The sequence below is a fragment of the Lampetra planeri genome, chromosome 2 (genome assembly GCF_965212315.1).
Source record: "Lampetra planeri chromosome 2, kcLamPlan1.2.h2, whole genome shotgun sequence".
NCBI lineage: Eukaryota > Metazoa > Chordata > Hyperoartia > Petromyzontiformes > Petromyzontidae > Lampetra > Lampetra planeri.
The window spans coordinates 13,169,543-13,186,467 of record NC_136108.1 but is presented as its reverse complement, the minus strand read 5'-3'; the positions used below and the strand labels follow the sequence as shown (position 1 = coordinate 13,186,467).

The 16,925-nt window shown below is 45.8% G+C and overlaps 2 protein-coding genes across 2 annotated transcripts in view; one reads left to right on the top strand and one right to left on the bottom strand.

Annotated features, from left to right (window-relative positions):
- Positions 1–179: 179 nt before the first annotated feature.
- Positions 180–10,048, bottom strand: LOC144728459 (leucine-zipper-like transcriptional regulator 1 homolog). The gene is made up of 10 exons (XM_078607917.1): positions 9,889–10,048; positions 8,424–8,517; positions 8,144–8,200; positions 6,804–7,022; positions 5,297–5,382; positions 4,429–4,498; positions 4,007–4,053; positions 3,089–3,206; positions 2,005–2,200; positions 180–1,330 (listed from the first exon to the last, which is right to left on the bottom strand). The coding sequence occupies exons 4-10, from the start codon at positions 6,985–6,987 to the stop codon at positions 517–519; spliced, it is 1,515 nt and encodes a 504-aa protein (XP_078464043.1). The 5' UTR covers positions 6,988–7,022; positions 8,144–8,200; positions 8,424–8,517; positions 9,889–10,048; the 3' UTR covers positions 180–516.
- Positions 10,049–12,312: 2,264 nt separating this feature from the next.
- Positions 12,313–16,925, top strand: part of YAE1 (YAE1 maturation factor of ABCE1) — a 6,744-nt gene continuing 2,131 nt past the window's right edge. Inside the window, exons 1-2 of the mRNA XM_078615358.1 lie at positions 12,313–12,648; positions 15,660–15,781. Of these exons, the coding sequence (XP_078471484.1) occupies positions 12,313–12,648; positions 15,660–15,781 (458 nt within the window). The remainder of the gene's footprint in view (positions 12,649–15,659; positions 15,782–16,925) is intronic.

Below are 16,925 nucleotides of genomic sequence, written 5' to 3'. Positions count from 1 at the left end.
ACCCCTAAGCCCCACCCCTCCACACCTAAACCCCACCCCTCCACCCCTAAACCCCACCCCTCCAACCCTGAGCCCCGCCCCTCCACCCCTCGACCGCGACTTACGTAATTTCTCTTGACAATCTGCCACCATGCCCAAGCAGCCCAAGGCAATGTTTACAATTGAACAAATACATTTAGTTGTATGTCCAACTGGATGGCTTTACGTTTATTATACAATATATACAACAGTACTGCGATAGGTAAAGAGAACGTACAGTAATAATATTTTTTTTGTAACAAAAAATAAAGTCAAGCCCCATATATGCATGGCTTCATTAAGATATGAAACCTTGAAGTGCTAATACCCTATTTATATTTAAAAATAAGTTTTAAAACATCAGTATTAGTTTTCATGTCAGCAGCCATTCTGAATTTGTATAATATCGGTGGCACTTTCAACTGTAAACCGCTTAATGTGAGGATTAATAGTTAATAAAATGCTACACATTTTGCCTTGGGAATATAACATAGTGGACTAGCATATTGTAAATCTTCCCATGAAGATGGGTTTGGCAGAGATGCTCACAGTCCCTGTGTCATGAATCCCCCCAATCAGCAGCATCTCCATTTTCCGAACAGTTCCACCTGTGAGATCTCCAACCTCACTTCCAAGGGCCGAAGTTCCCACACCTTTGCCGTCCCGGAGAGACAGGGTCTCACCGACTGTCTTTGGCGATTTGAGCTGCTTTTCACTGCCCAATGATATCCCTGAGCAGTGCACACTTATTCCATCTTCTTCTGATGTAGAGAGAGTACGTCGCATATTTTGGCAAGCAGTCGAGCATTTGGCACCTCTCGGATCCATCCGTTCACCATCGTTGATTTCGGATGAATCCCACTCTGGGGGGTAATAAAGAAAGGGATAACTGACAGATTTGGCTCTGCCATTACTCGGTAAGCAGTTTGTGGATTTCTTAACGTGTTGCCCTCCACACTCAGCCATGTCCACAAATGAAAAAGCTCCTGCCAGGTCCAACCACCCGTGCTCCCACACGCTCCCTGGATCGAAGGCCCGACACTCGTAACTCGTGGTAGAGATGTTCCAGGTTGAACCGTTGCCATTCGGATCTCGGTCGAGGAAAGACACCAGAGCATGCTGGGCCATGTTAGGAGGAAGCTCTTCATTGGGAGTTGTCCGCACCTTTCTCCAGGCACTCTGCTTGAAGCGGTAGAGCCATGCATCGCCCATGACACGGCTGTTGCTCTTACCACCAAAAAGGAACAGCGCACTGCCGTCACATCCACCAATCATGCACATTGCGTGATGGTGCAGCTGGCCTGGATCAGACCTGGTGCATGATGCACCAACACACATAGACACGTGTACACGCACATGCATGGACTTAGGGATACAATTGCATAAAAAAGCATTAAACTCTTGATTCAGTAGTATAACATTATGAACAACATAATTTGTAAATTGTAAAATAACTGACTTTTAATACTTTTGGTGCAAAGTTCTGCATTGTAATGTCTGGACAATTACTGGTTGGATAATTTAATATTAGGAGGGAAGTGGGATTATCCAGAGAAGCCTAGGCATATAGGTAGCATTTATAAGTACACATGGTAAGCATGTAATGACACACTGCCAAGCAAGTTAATTTAACAATTTAAGATGACAATCCATTGTTTTTTTAATGGAGTTTTTACTGTCTTTTTTATATTGCTTTAATTTCACCTCTTTTTTGTACTATTTTGTTTACTTTATTCTCATGAATGTTACATTGGTGTATAATTCCTGTATACGTCACGTATATATCATGAATGATTACCACACACATGATTCGATGCAAGTATTGTAAGCATGTAATAACCCATTTAAATATTTTAATTGATTGCTTTGAAAAAACTATTCCTACGAAAATCTTGTTCACATATTTTAATATAACGCACTGAACATTCATTAACACATTTAGTGCGATGCATAAACACGGGTTTCGATTCACAGAGTCCACTGTACCTGGCCGTCAGCCTCATCCAGTACTCTGCAGTGAAGTCCCATGCCCAGAAGTCGTCAAGAACACGCAGGCGCTCGAGCCCGCCGTACACGAACATGCGGTCGCGCCAGCAGGTCGCCGAGTGGGCGCACCTCTGCCCAGGGCTGCCCCCATTGCCCTTCGCCTCTTCCGTTGAGCGGCATCGCCACACACGGCTCTCTGTGCCCACACGACCGATCATGCCCAGGCAGCCCTGTACATCTGAGTATCGCATGCCATGTTCCCACGGCCACTTGGAAGTGAGCTGACCCAATTTGCAAACAATTTGGAAAAGGGGTTAGTCTTGAGTTTCTACAGCAATCCAATACTGGGCCTCTTTTCCACTGGCACATCCGAGCCGAGCAAGCGTGGGTCCTTCACGGTACAGGCGATTGCCAGTGCCTATTGGCCATGCCGAGCCGAAACTAAACCATGATATGCTTGCCTCTCAAGACATTTAAATCTGGCTAAGGTCTGAGCACTTCGCGGGGCTGGGCTGATAATGCATTCATTTCATCTGGCGTCAGTCCAGTACACTTAAATATAGCATTACCACATCATCTACACGTGACTCGATGCGTTCGTGGCATACACTGTCAATGGCACGGCTTGGGAATCAACCTGGGCCCGGGTGCAGCACGACTCATTTGCACAGTAGGAAAAGTGTTATTGGCCCAAGCCAATTTAACAGGCCCAAAATCAGTCGTGAGGTCATGGGGTCAACACATGAGAGACATGTGGCCAATGCAAATATGTACCCCTGATGTTTACTTACACATAGGCACAATGCTTCACTTATTTTAACTAACGTTGTTTATGAACAGTATATCAGAATGCAAAATATTGTAAGGTATAATCAAAATATTAAATAGAGATAATTTTTCCTCAGCTCTTGCTGGAAAACATTTTTAAGCCACGTTACGGTGACGTGAATGAATTCTGTAATGGCATGCACTGATGACAACCACAGCTATGTTGTCCGTGCAGTACTACTTCGCTAAATATAGATACACGAGCATTGTATTTCATGTCGAGCAAGCACAACACTGTTTCTCTCAAGCCTCTTACCCAAGTCAAGTTCCCAGAACTCGCTTGTCGGCCCCATCATGTCGCGGTGTCCACCGTAAACGTACATGCCTGCACGGTGAACCACCGCCGTGTGGTCACGCCGGTTCTGCGGGGCTGCCTAAATCACAAAGATAAAAGCCTCATACACTTTTGGGGCAAGTGCTCTTAGCTAGCAACTATGGATGGCCGGCACGGCATACGTTGGCGGTGGTGTGGCCAGGACGACTCGCGGCTTGTCGACAGGCCACACACGTACCAGTGTATACACCACACAGCCCTTGCAAATGCTCACACCAATAAATCAAGAGAGGCTGTTGCGCCTGTCCCGGTCTCATTGGCCCTGGGCATCACCTCCAGTTCGTGTTTCTTTTATTTGTCCCCACATTTGTCCAAAGTGCCTTAATGAATAAAAAAATTATATTTACTACATGACACCAAAATGTATAGTTTTATAATATATGCTTACACCCTAGCTACTGTGTATATCTGCGTTCTGTTTGAGACACAATGTTTATATCTTTTGTTAAGCTCTAGAATGTAAAGCATCTTGAGATGTTTTTATATTCGGTCAACAAAATGGAACATTCAAAGTCCACATCATTCCAGGTCCAATGATCCCATATTTTTGCATTCATACTACCCATTACATTTGTATTATAGTTCAACTGTAATGTAATGATATGCATTAGTGCTCATTCAAATATTTCAAACGCTTCAATTTGCCCCCAGGTAAGAAGTTCAACATACATATATACATAAAAAAGAGACACATTGTTGAAATGGCTTCTGACTTTGTTGTATAAAGAAGAAATGGTTGTTTGTTTGGTATACAACTAATACATTAAGAGTTCAGTGAAGTATGAATGCCTGCACTGGCCAAAAAAGAGACTGCATCGACTAGAGACTAACTACCCTTACCTGAGCTTTCAAGTCAGTTCCTTTAAATTCTTCCCAACAACACTCGTCTGCAGATATGAACACAACAAAACATATTTTGAGTACAATTCTCTAACATGAATGGCAATAACTGTAAAACTGTGATTTTCCCTTAATGTCAGTTGTGGCCCAAATGTTTATAATAGCAGAGACCCTCAGGCTTAGACAAATAATAGGCCTGCGGGATAGAGCTTCAAAATAAAATGGCACAAATGCAAGTAACTTTGGACAAATGTTTTCGTGAAATAAAATCTCTGCCCAAATGAGGTCATGTAAAGCGCTTTCTGAAAACATGGCCATGTGATCTGAGAGTGCCCTGAGATGGTGATGGTTATCACATATTCAGAAAATGCAGATTATACTGATTTTACATTTGTTTAAGAGATAAATGTATTCCAACTTACTGATGTTGTAGTCCCACAGAGGCGTATGGTCAGTATCGCATAGCAATCCACCAAACAGGTAAAGGTGGCCCTGTAATTTAGAGAAAATCATTCATTATAGTCGTATAGCAATGCTCAGCATTTGTACAAGGTGGCAACATAAATGTAGTAAAGTAATACAATGAGTGAGATTTATCTGTTAATATAAATTCTGAGCCTCATGATGTATGAACTGTGTAAGATTCAATCTTTATCGATTCGTATGTTAATGTTTTGATTTACTTCCAAGCTGTTAAGATGTATTCATTGCAATGTTGAAAGAAATATTTTTTATTGATTAGGGAGAATGTACTGAATAGTGAAGGGGCAATGTGCAATTGCATACGCAATTTCGATATACGCATGTTTATAAAAAATATTTCCCCAAAAAATAGTGAACCTCAGACCTCTTTTTCACAAGGCCCCAGCATTGGGATGTTTGTCCATTTCCATTTTAAGTAGTGTTTTATGTGGGAGAATATGTGAGTACTCAGAAATTGCATATGCATCAAAAAAAATGTCTCAAAGGTCCACACAGATGGCTGACGAATCCATTTGTTGTACCGCCATCTGCTGGCTAACTCAAAGACCAATGGGTTTTGAAGTTTCAAAATCTCTCTGTTTCTCTGACCCTTGCCTCCAAAGCACTGAATTATAGGCATGCACCACCACAACCAAATCGAGTGCATCTGAGGCAAAATGTTATAAACACTGCATGACCTCTGCTTGCATTTGTGTGAAAAGACAAGCATTTTTGTTTTGCGATATAGTATTTCTCAGACGCAATGAGCCAAATTGGTAAACAAATTTCATCCGTATATATGACCATGTGGCTGTGCTGATACCTTACCTGTGCTGCCACCATAGTGTGATCATGCAAAGCCGGTGCCGCAAATGCCTGCGTACGTTCATCTAGCCTCTTCCACGTGTTTTTACCTAGGTCAGTCGAGCCACACATGCCAAACATATTAACCACAACCATCATAAGCCTATGACTGCAGTTTCTGAATAGCGAAATATTATTTCAGAGGCAAAAGGTTATTCAATTCAATTAGAGTTGAAGTCCAATTTATCATGTTCCACAAGGGGAATTTTCTTTCATGGTTAGTGTCTGCTGTGCAAACCTGTTAAGAGTGTAGATGCAAATCAAGTGTACAGAATTATTTTCTAGGACTCCTGTCATCCGTACTGTGGGCAGCTGCTCCACAGCAAGACGTGGCATTCATCCTCCTCTTACTTTCCTCACATAGCTCAGTTTTGCAACTCCCTTCAGCTCTCCTCGCAATTTCATATAAGCCTTCTCAATTTAAGAAACCTGTCAGCTCTCAGTTACTACCCTTACTTTAGCCTGCATCTCAAAACGCAAAACAAACAGGGGGAGACAGTCACAGAGAACAGGATGAAAAATACCATTCAGAATCAACGACTACACACGTGCTCTGGATGCCTAGCAAGCATGATGTGTCTGCAGATGTTTTGGCGCTTTCCATTAAAGACCTAGAGCCTCTGCTTCAATCAATAATGTTTGGCCTCAATGCAGGTTTGGGACTCAAAAAATGTTTGTACTTTACCATTCCATAACATTTGACCCTTTGCTTTTAATGTCCACGTTTCAACTATTTCTACTCATCTAGCAATGCTTTTCGTCTGTCTCCAATCGGTGTTCTCCCATCCATTCTTCCTTCCAGTACTTGAGCAGACAGCCCTGTCCTCTCACAATGTGCCCAACGAAAATATCAAACAGTAATAGATACAGATGCAGCCCTGCATTTGCTTGCTCATGCCACGATTAGTGGAAAGGCCTCCACATGAAAGCTCTGTACATCCCTATCTGACCTATTCTATCCTGCTGGCCGGACATTTTGGAAAAGGTGTGAGTACCCACACTTTACCCAACTGCATGCAACCTTCTAATCGACGAACTGTAGTGTACTGGGTGGACAGAGGTGGGGGGGGGGAATTTGGAAATTTGCACTCTTGTTTAAACTGCGGTGCCAAAACGGCAACATGTGGATTGCAAGGCCAGTGTGCCAACCATTACACCACAGTAGCATCATGCCTATTTGTCCACATTTATCCTTCCACATTTCAGTGTTATACTTCTGTGCTCACTAGGTCTTTTCCCATAGGTACAGCCTTCCTTCCACAAGTTGCTATTGTTGCTACCCCTGTCCTCTTAAAATACTACTGGACATCTGTGAAACTATTGGACATCTGTGAAAAAGAGCTGTATAGCTCATCGGATTCCTCCAGTATGAACAGAGATTCTGATTCCGAAATACAGTACCTCCCACGTTTTGGATTGGAACAATAAGGCTTTCCTTGAGCAAATGCGGTCACGACAACAGCACAAATACCTGGCTCGTACTGCCAGAGGTCTGCGAGTGAGTGGCGCGCATCCCTGCCCCCGTGCACGTAGAGTAGGCCCTTCCAGGTGGTGCACGCATGTTTGCTGCGATGAGTGGGTAGCCCCGTGTCCCCTTCTGCAGGGCCCACCACCTCCCAGCACAGGGAAGTTGGCGTCCCAGGCTCCTGCAGCATGGTTCCCAAGGCCGCCACCACCACTAAACGCGGACCTAGAGATTGGTTAAGATGCACAAACTTCAGTGAGATCAAAAGTTTGCTTTTTAAGGGAGACACCCAGTAAGCATGCAACGTTGGCAACGTTAGACAAACGTTTTCCGAACATTCCATGTTTACTAAGCTTGGACCTATGTAAATCATTTAAACGGTTAAAGCATCTGAATAAGTTAACTGATCATTGTGAAATTGAACATTTAACAAATAAGAATAAATGATTAATAGACATTTCAAGAATTCAGTGTGAAATGTAAAAGTATAACATTTTCGATGAACATAAATTTTAGTGTGAATATACTTTAAAAGCAACACGCCAATGTGCCGATCACATTTTTAATCTGTCTACGAACGTCTACAACATCAAGCATCAGACACATGGGCATTGACAACGAAAATGGAACAAGTTGAAAAGTGTGCAACAGAAGCATGGAGAGGTGCATTTATTTGAATCATATTACAGTACTGAACACCGAGAGACAAAAAGGGGAACACATGGATCAGATCGCATATGGGGCCGTCCATAAATGACGTCACGCGATTTTGGACGATTTTTGACCCCCCCCCTCGTCACACGGCGTCACAAAAAGTCAGACCCCCCCTCAAATATGACGTCACAAAGCTCTGCCCCCCCCCCCCCCAAAAATAAAACATGCTTCAAATCGCTTTAAACTAGTGTAATTGTAGTGCGTATTTAATGTGGCGCTGCACTCTGATGTTGTAGGAAAAAGCATTTATTAAAAAGTCTACTTAATTAAGGAGAATGTGTTGTCTACATTTATTTAAAGTTGCGCATTTTTACGTGACGTCACATTTCTCAAACACCCCCCCCCCGTCACAAATGCCTGACCCCCCCCCCCCCAGGTGCGTGACGTCATTTATGGACGGCCCCTATACTATATGGTACAAGGGACACCGAGGATCAAAAGAGCCTTTGCGTTTTAAAACCTTTCTATCAATTATTACCCAAAGCGTGATTACGGTAGTCTGGGAAGGCGTGGGGAGGGCCTTAATCATCCAGCAGTGGATCGATCGTTCACCTCCGATTAGCACGGTTGGAGAAGTACGGTGCGAAAGAAGGTCAACATTCAGGACATACATAAAAGGCCGTTTAACTTACTTGGATAAAGTGATTCGATCACTTATCGGGAGAGGCCGCCTCTCCTTATAGATGTGACTACGGGTAGATCGTAAACAAACCACAAAACAAATAGATTACTAAATAACAGAGTTGCGTAAAGCGGTAACTGTTTATTCCTCGGCTGTCACCCAGCCGAGAAACAAACACGATACCGTACGATATCGTATCATCACGTATGCACATGCAAGGTGGCCAGGGGATGGCAATAACGAAGAGCGATGGATTGTTGAATCGATCTGTGCTGGTGCGTGAGCGTTACCTCCTCGTACGATTTCTCTGGATGCTGCTCAATCATCAGCTGTGGGCAGTCTCTCACCAATGGATGTGTCCAAACATCCCTCTTGAAAACGAATCTTGAAGAATCGGTGAACAAATAAGCAAATTACATGTACTGTATTATCACTATTACATAACCTACACAACTGCATTCTGCCCACACCTTACTACCACAGAGTCTTCTATGGTAATACATTATTCAGTATACCTGAGTCAAACATACTTTCCATACCTGTCAAAAACATGAGGTTTACCCGCATTCTTGTACAGGGAAATAGAGTTTTCATGGCCATACGGCGCACAGCCGTTTCAATAGGGGCAAAAAACTGTTTTTTTTTGTCAATTTGTTTATGTTTCTCCCTTGTGATGTGACTTCATAGGATGAAATTTGAGATTTCTAAGGGCACGGGGTGACAAATAAGGTCTTAATTGGTCTGTAATGAGGTAGGGCACTGATAAGGGGTTGACAGATTTGTATTATACAACAACCCTGCCATCACCACCACACGCAAGAGTCGCTTTGCTCCCCTCTCGAGTTTGAGTCAAAGTTGGAAGCAATCGTCAAAAACCCCGCAGATAAGAGCATCGAGATGACACACACACACAACATTCACAGAGCTAGAAGCAGACACACCGGCTAAGCGTACCCAGTAACAACATCATCATCATCATCACAACATTTTTGTCTTCTTAGTTCTTTCGGTAAAGTCACGTGACTTTACCGAAAGAACCAAGAAGATGAATCCCTGCAGTCACGAAAGCTTTAAATCGAAATTTAACATTTTTGTCAATACACTTGCCGAATTAATGAAGGGCCCCCCACGCAGGTTTGACCATACTTCACCTCGCTGGTCACCGCGGGTTGTGTTGACTGAGACAGCTAACGTCACCGGGGAATTCACGGATGTCGATCGCGACCGACGTTCTTGTTCGACGTGGTCGGGAAGAAGCCCCCCACCCCAACCACCCCTGAAATCGCGCAGCAGCTCGAGTTGACGGCGTCTAAGTGCGCTAACCGCTGCGCCACCCATCACTACCAGAGCGCCCCCCCACCTCTCACCCCATCATCTCCACTGCTTCTGTGTTAGGGCTGAACGTAACACAACAACAACCCCCCACCACCACCCCCATTAAACTTTGACAGACTGTTATAGCGGGCACCCATGAAGGCCGGCACAGCACACGAGCGGGCGGTGGGTGGCCAAGCCACCACGCCCGGCTGCGTTTGTCTCCCTCGAGTGTCGATGTGTTGCTTACACACCAAGCCCAGTCGATCTGCGTGTGTGTGTGTAGAGGGGGGGGGGGCGCCTGAGACTTGGTGCGGGTGCAATCGAACTCGAATCGCCTGGGTTCGTGGTGGTGGTGTTGGGAGTGGGGGGCGGGGGGCGCGCCCTAACCGCTGCGCCACCGCTCCCCACGGCACAAGCGATGACACTCGTCGTGTTTACCTCGAGTTGAAGTGGAGAGGGGGGGCAGCAGGCAGCAGCAGGAAGCAGCAGGATGGAGGCCGCCCTGCTGCTCCCTCCCTCTGCTCCTCTGCGTCGTCGGCGTCGTCGTCCGCTCTAGGATCCCGCTCGAGAACGACGACGACGACAATGCCGCCGCCGCTCTGACGGCCACCAGAGGGCGCCATCGTGGACACTCGTCGAGGGCAAAATTTTGACTCGAAACTTTCATGGCAGCAGGAATTTACATTGTTGGTAGGAACCTCCTGGTTACACCAGCCCACAGGGGATTGTTGTGTCCGTCAGTCGTGCCGGGAGGGGCTGGGGGGGGAGGGGCAGAGTGGGGAGGGGCTGGGTGGGGAGGGTGGGGAGGGAGGGGCTGGGTGTGGAGGGGAGGGTGGGGAGGGGCTGGATGGGGTGGGTGAGGAGGGTGGGGAGGGGCTGGGTGGGGAGGGAGGGGCTGGGTGGGGCTGGGTGTGGAGGGGAGGGTGGGGAGGGGCCGGATGAGGTGGGTGGGGAGGGTGGGGAGGGGCTGGGTGGGGAGGGTGGGGCTGGGTGGGGCTGGGTGGGGAGGGGCTGGTCACCCCGTGGTGCCCTTATAAAACTCAACGTTTAACCTACTCACGCCGGCTAGTGCCCGCCCTCACAGTCGGGCATATTTGCGGAATACACCACGCCGCCGTTGACCCTGGCCATTGACCGAGCAACCCAACGTTCCTACCAGCTCCCTCTGCAGGAATGTGTTTAACTTGGTTCTTTCGGTAAAGTCACGGAGATAGAAAATAAATGATAAATAGATTTGTAGAATATTATTTGAATTTCTATTTTATTTTTTATTAGAAAATATAATAAAAAATAGATTAAAAATAGATTACAAATTATTATTTTAATCTCTATTTTATTTTTATTTTCTATCTACGTGACCTATATCTTTTTATTTTCATCGAGGACACAAGCGCAGAGAGGAGATTCCCCCGGGGTCTCCCAGTGATTTAGGCGACAGCCACATTTGTGGAGAAAGGAACGAAACAGGAGGAGGATTTCTCCACGCATCTGGCTGTCGCCTGATGCAGCTCGTTTCAATTACTGGCGAAACGTCGTGCTCAGATTGTAAATGTTTGTGGCTTTGCTCTCCAACACACCGGTGTGCTGTACTAATACCGAATTGGCCACGTTCTGTTTAATTGGCTGTGTCGGGTGGTGTTGGGTTTAACGACACATTGATATATTTACGCGATCTAACCCAAAAAAAATTATACATTGTACTTTACATTATTGTATGGTTAGTGATGTAGCTTGTGAGAGGTGGGATTTGTTACAATTGGTTCACATTTCTGTCTATTGAGTTTCTCATCCTTCACAGAATGTCTTCCTTGTGTTGTTTGAAACTAAAGATTTTTGAGTTGGGCTTTAGAGCCAATTAAATGCTGTATATCGAATAATACTATTGTCATAGCAGATGACAAAACAAATTGTCATCCTATGTGGTCGCTGTGCATGTTGTGTTCTTTGTGTGTTTGTAAGCATGATGTTTGTGAAGGGTTACCTACTCGCGACAATCCACGTGGTGCTTGCTGACCGCGTGTGAGAACGACCCAGGACATCTGGGACGTTGGGACCAGCGTTTGTCCAACGATTCGAACCCATACCCAACGTTGGGTCAGCAAACGGAGCCATGTTTACTGGGTTCTGGGCATGTGTGGCTTGTGTCGTTGTTCACTTTGTAGGTACACACCAATCCACGTGGCATCATTGCATTGTGTATGTTGTATACGTGTTTGTATTACGGCTATACACGCTTCTAAGTGCTGTAAATGTGTACGTACAAACGTTGCATATGCACGGTGAGTGTTGTGTTATTTGTACGTTCTGTAAGTCGGGTTAACGAACATTGCGAATGTGGTGCATGCACGGATCACTCCACGTGGTGTCGCTGTGTGTTGTAATCAACACGTGTTGTACATGTACATGTCCCAAGTGATGTGGTACCATACAGCTATGACACGGATCGTAAAAATCGTCACTCACGAAGCGAATCCAACAAAAAACTCACCAAAGCGTGCAAAGAAACATGATGTGTGCTTGGGATTACGTTAACATACAACTCAGCGCATGGATTAGAAGGCAAGCAGGTTAAGCACAGCAAGTATAACTGTTCAGAACATAGAGAGCTTGGGCTGTGTCGCTAGATACGATGGGCAGAGGGTCAAAATTCATCTCGGAATGACGACCAAGGAACGAGAGCGCGTGAGAGAGCAAACGACCTTGGAGGAGATGGAGCGATGGAATTAGCTCGTGCACAGCCACCATGTGGATCATTATTACATCGCAAGATTTTGGGGAGAATTGTGGCGAATTGGAAAGGCATCCAATCCTCCAATGAGGGTTTTCCCTTTAGCCGAAGAATGATAAACACCGGCATGTAAGATGTCTCGCGTGGAGTGTGGACGCATCCAAGCGGCCACGTGCGCGGTGCCCACTCCACTCCACGTGGTGTCGCTGTTTATGAATGAGCGCGTTTCGTTACAACTCCACAAAGCCGCACACCGCGACACACAGCCACCGCACACAGACAACACTCCGCTATCCCCACAAACCCAGGCGTACCCCGGTGTTGCTTCCTCCCCCCGCCCACCATCCATGGCTTGGACTCGGCATTCCGGGACCCCAGAGCCCGATGAGGACCCCGTGTTCGATGAAGAGGGGGACGAGCGGGACGTGAGGCTGTTGGAGTGGCGAGGCCTCATGGCGAAGAGAGAGAAGGTGACGAAGGGGGGTTGGGGTGGTGTCTTTCCTCCCCCGTGTCCTCCCAACAGGAACCCCCTCGTCGCGAAGAGGACGACCCGGGCCATCGCCGAAGGGAGACGCCGCGTGGAGCTCCGTGGGGAGTCGTGGCCCAAGGGACGTGGAGCGGGGAGACCGCGGGGTCAGCTGGCCCCCTAGCCTCAGCCGGCTAGACACGATTACTAACCCTAACTAACTAACTAGTCAGACAGACAAGTCATTATAACACTAACTAACTAGTCAGACAGACAGACAAGTCATTGTAACCCTAACTAGACAGACAGACAAGTCATTATAACACTAAGTAACTAACTAGTCAGACAGACAAGTCATTCTAACCCTAACTAGTCAGACAGACAGACAAGTCATTATAACACTAACTAGTCAGACAGACAAGTCATTCTAACCCTAACTAACTAGTCAGACAGACAAGTCATTCTAACCCTAACTAACTAGCCAGTCAGACAGACAAGTCATTCTAACCCTAACTAACTAGACAGACAGACAAGTCATTATACCACTAACTAACTAGTCAGACAAGTCATTCTAACCCTAACTAACTAGTTCAGCCAGACAGACAAGTCATTATAACACTAACTAACTAGTCAGACAGACAAGTCATTCTAACCCTAACTAACTAGCCAGTCAGACAGACAAGTCATTATAACACTAACTAACTAGTCAGACAGACAAGTCATTCTAACACTAACTAACTAGTCAGACAAGTCATTCTAGCCCTAACTAACTAGCCAGACAGACAGACAAGTCATTCTAACACTAACTAGCCAGTCAGACAGACAAGTCATTCTAACCCTAACTAACTAGTCAGACAGACAGACAAGTCATTCTAACCCTAACTAACTAGTCAGACAGACAGACAAGTCATTCTAACCCTAACTAACTAGTCAGACAGACAAGTAATTCTAACCCTAACTAACTAGTCAGACAGACAAGTCATTCTAACCCTAACTAACTAGTCAATCAGACAGACAAGTCATTCTAACCCTAACTAACTAGCCAGACAGACAGACAAGTCATTCTAACCCTAACTAACTAGCCAGACAGACAAGTAATTCTAACCCTAACTAACTAGTCAGACAAGTCATTCTAACCCTAACTAGCCAGTGAGACAGACAGACAAGTAATTCTAACCCTAACTAACTAACTAGTCAGACAGACAAGTCATTCTAACCCTAACTAGCCAGTGAGACAGACAGGCAAGTAATTATAACCCTAACCAACTAGTCAGACAGACGGACAAGTCATTCTAACCCTAACTAACTAACTAGACAGACAGACAATTTATTATAACCCTAACTAACTAGTCAGACAGACGGACAAGTCATTCTAACCCTAACCAACTAGTCAGTCAGACAGACAAGTCATTCTAACCCTAACCAACTAGTCAGTCAGACAGACAAGTCATTCTAACCCTAACTAACCAGTCAGACAGACGGACAAGACATTCTAACCCTAACTAGTCAAGACAGACAGACAAGTCATTCTAACCCTAACTAACTAGCCAGTCAGACAAGTCATTCTAACCCTAACTAACTAGTCAGTCAGACAGACAAGTCATTCTAACCCTAACTAACTAGTCAGACAAGTCATTCTAACCCTAACTAACTAGTCAGACAGACGGACAAGTCATTCTAACCCTAACTAGTCAGACAGACAGACAAGTCATTCTAACCCTAACTAACTAGCCAGTCAGACAAGTCATTCTAACCCTAACTAACTAGTCAGTCAGACAGACAAGTCATTCTAACCCTAACCAAGTAGCTAGCCATACAGTAATGATAGCCATGTCGTTCCAATTGGTATCTATATTGTTTTGGGCCTAACCAACTAGCCAGCCAGATAAGTAGTCCTAGCCCTAACTCTAAACAATTAGGCATCCACACAGCAGAGGTCGCAATCGGGTACCCGATACCTGTACCCTACCCGATACCCGGCTACCCGTACCCAGCCGGGTACGGCTGGGTACGGGTACCCGTTTGCGACCCTGGTGCGGCCGGGTACGGGCACTGGTAAGGAATCAAAACCCGTTTGCGACCTCTGCCACACAGTCATCTTAGCCCGAATCCTACAACAAGCATCTCGACTCGCCATAACCAGCTCATGAACCAGCCACAGGAGTACTATCTCTACCAATGACTCATAACCAAACCATTTAGCCGATCAGTCACTAGCACTATACCTACCTCAAACCTTTAACCAACTAGTCCCGAGCACAAACTCTTCCATCTACAAACCCATAACCTCCATCTACAGTGCTCTACATTCCCCCTTTTAGTTTTGTTGTTGACTTTTTAAGTTTTGGTGGCACCCACGTGGTTCTCTCGTGTCTCTCTCGGTGTTGTTCACAGGCGATTGCCTAACCCCCCACCACCACCACCTCCTCAATCCAATCCTCCCTCAATTCAGTGGCCTAAAATACAATGTTTCGCTCCGGATGATCGCTGCAAAGTATGATCTGTGTTTTGATTTAGTGTGCTGATCTTAAAGGTGCATTGAAAAATGTTGATACTCCGACTGATGCTCCTGCTGTTGTGGAGTGACTCATGCAGCCAGCTATGGCTGCAGGGTTTTGGTGGTACATGTTGTTCGTCGTTTATTGCGAAAATTCCGTCAGTTCCTATGATCACTGTTTCATTGCTTTTATGGCTTTATTTTGGTGATTTTCGAAAAGGTTTTTGGTTTGGCCATGTTTGTTTGTTGTAGTACAGAGTTAGACTGATGGCCTTAATCTAAGTTGTCTTGTAGTTGTTGCTTGACTTGCATCCCACTGGGATGTTTGCACACAGCGTTGGTGTGCGGTGCTTTTCCTGCAATATTTTGCTGTCTTTTCTTGGATTTTCTGTTTTCACAGTCACTTTAAGATGTTTTCTTGTTCATGTTTTTTGTTTGTTGCGGTTGCACCCGATTCAAGAGCCGAATGGCTCACAGGGCTCTCTACCTAATCGATGAACTTGAACAACTCCCTGCAGGAGGGCTACGTGGCCGGCCTGGAGGAAGGCAAAGAAGCCGCCCTGCAGAGCGGCTTCAACCTGGGCTTCGGCCGGGCGGTCGAGAGGGCGTTTCACACGTGGCAGCTGAGTGGGGCGCTACGGTAAATGCCGCGCAGTCATCTTTATAATCACGATCAGATGACCATCATCATCATAATCGGTATGATCAATCCGCTGCTTGAAGGCCTCCCGACCCCATCGCTATCTGACGCTATACGTGTTGCGGTGCATCAAGTATGTGAGCTTCTGTGATTTCTCCGTCTCGACTTTGGACATCATTTGGCTGCGAGTCCATTGTAAATCTTGTCCAACACAATCCCACTTACCAGTGACTCCTCTACTTACCAGTGACTCCTCTACTTACGTACATCAGACTTAGGAACTTTCAGAGATGGGAATAAACTTGCCCCATGTCCAGTCATAAGGTCAACCGCCGTGCAAAAGATGGCGGTGTGGCATCTACATTTGCAGGACATGAAGAACCAGTGGCATTTACAGGAGATTATGCAACTTTTACTGGTAGGAACCTCCTGGTTACACCAGCCCACAGGGGATTATTGTGTCCTTCGTGCAGGGAGGGGCTGGGTGGGGAGGGTGGGGCTGGGTAGGGAGGGTGGGGCTGGGTGGGGAGGGTGGGGAGGGGCTGGTCACCCCCTGGTGCCCTTATAAAACTCAACGTTTAACCTACTCACGCCGGCTTGTGCCCGCCCTGTCGGCCATATTTGCGGAATACACCACGCCGCCGTTGACCCTGGCCATTGACCCAGCAACCCAACGTTCCTACCAGCTCCCTCCGCAGGAATGTGTTAAAGCCATTCCCTGCGTTTAGTGTACATAGAGTACGATATGATTACATCAATTTGAATTCACGAAAAAATCGACTTACGGGCAGACCTCTGGAACCTAACTCGTTAGTAAGCAGAGGAGTCCCCCTGTATTTTCTAAAGTCATAACGTCTCGTCACTTTCGTATGTTGTCTAATCCACGTGTTCCTTTCTGGCTCAATAATTCCAAGCATGCATCCCTCCATGCTTCTTTGTGCGTCAGTCTTCAACAATACTCGGTCATGATTACATGGTAGTCAATCACAATACTAACACATTCATCCTAAATCATCACGATCACATCATTATTGTAAAGTAATGGTCTCAATCATCATATAATATCACACTGACCATCACAATCACTGATTCTGCAATCACCACTAAACTCATCACATTGTGGTCAACACAATGGTCATTATGC

Excerpts from the sequence above, each read along its gene's own strand:
- LOC144728459 (XM_078607917.1), bottom strand. The coding sequence starts at position 6,987 with ATGCTGCAGGAGCCTGGGACGCCAACTTCCCTGTGCTGGGAGGTGGTG. Across the intron at positions 4,054-4,428 it reads TCTGTGGGACTACAACATCA|ACGAGTGTTGTTGGGAAGAA; the intron begins GTAAGTTGGAAT and ends TCATATCTGCAG. Across the intron at positions 1,331-2,004 it reads TGGATGAGGCTGACGGCCAG|GTCTGATCCAGGCCAGCTGC; the intron begins GTACAGTGGACT and ends ATCATGCACCAG.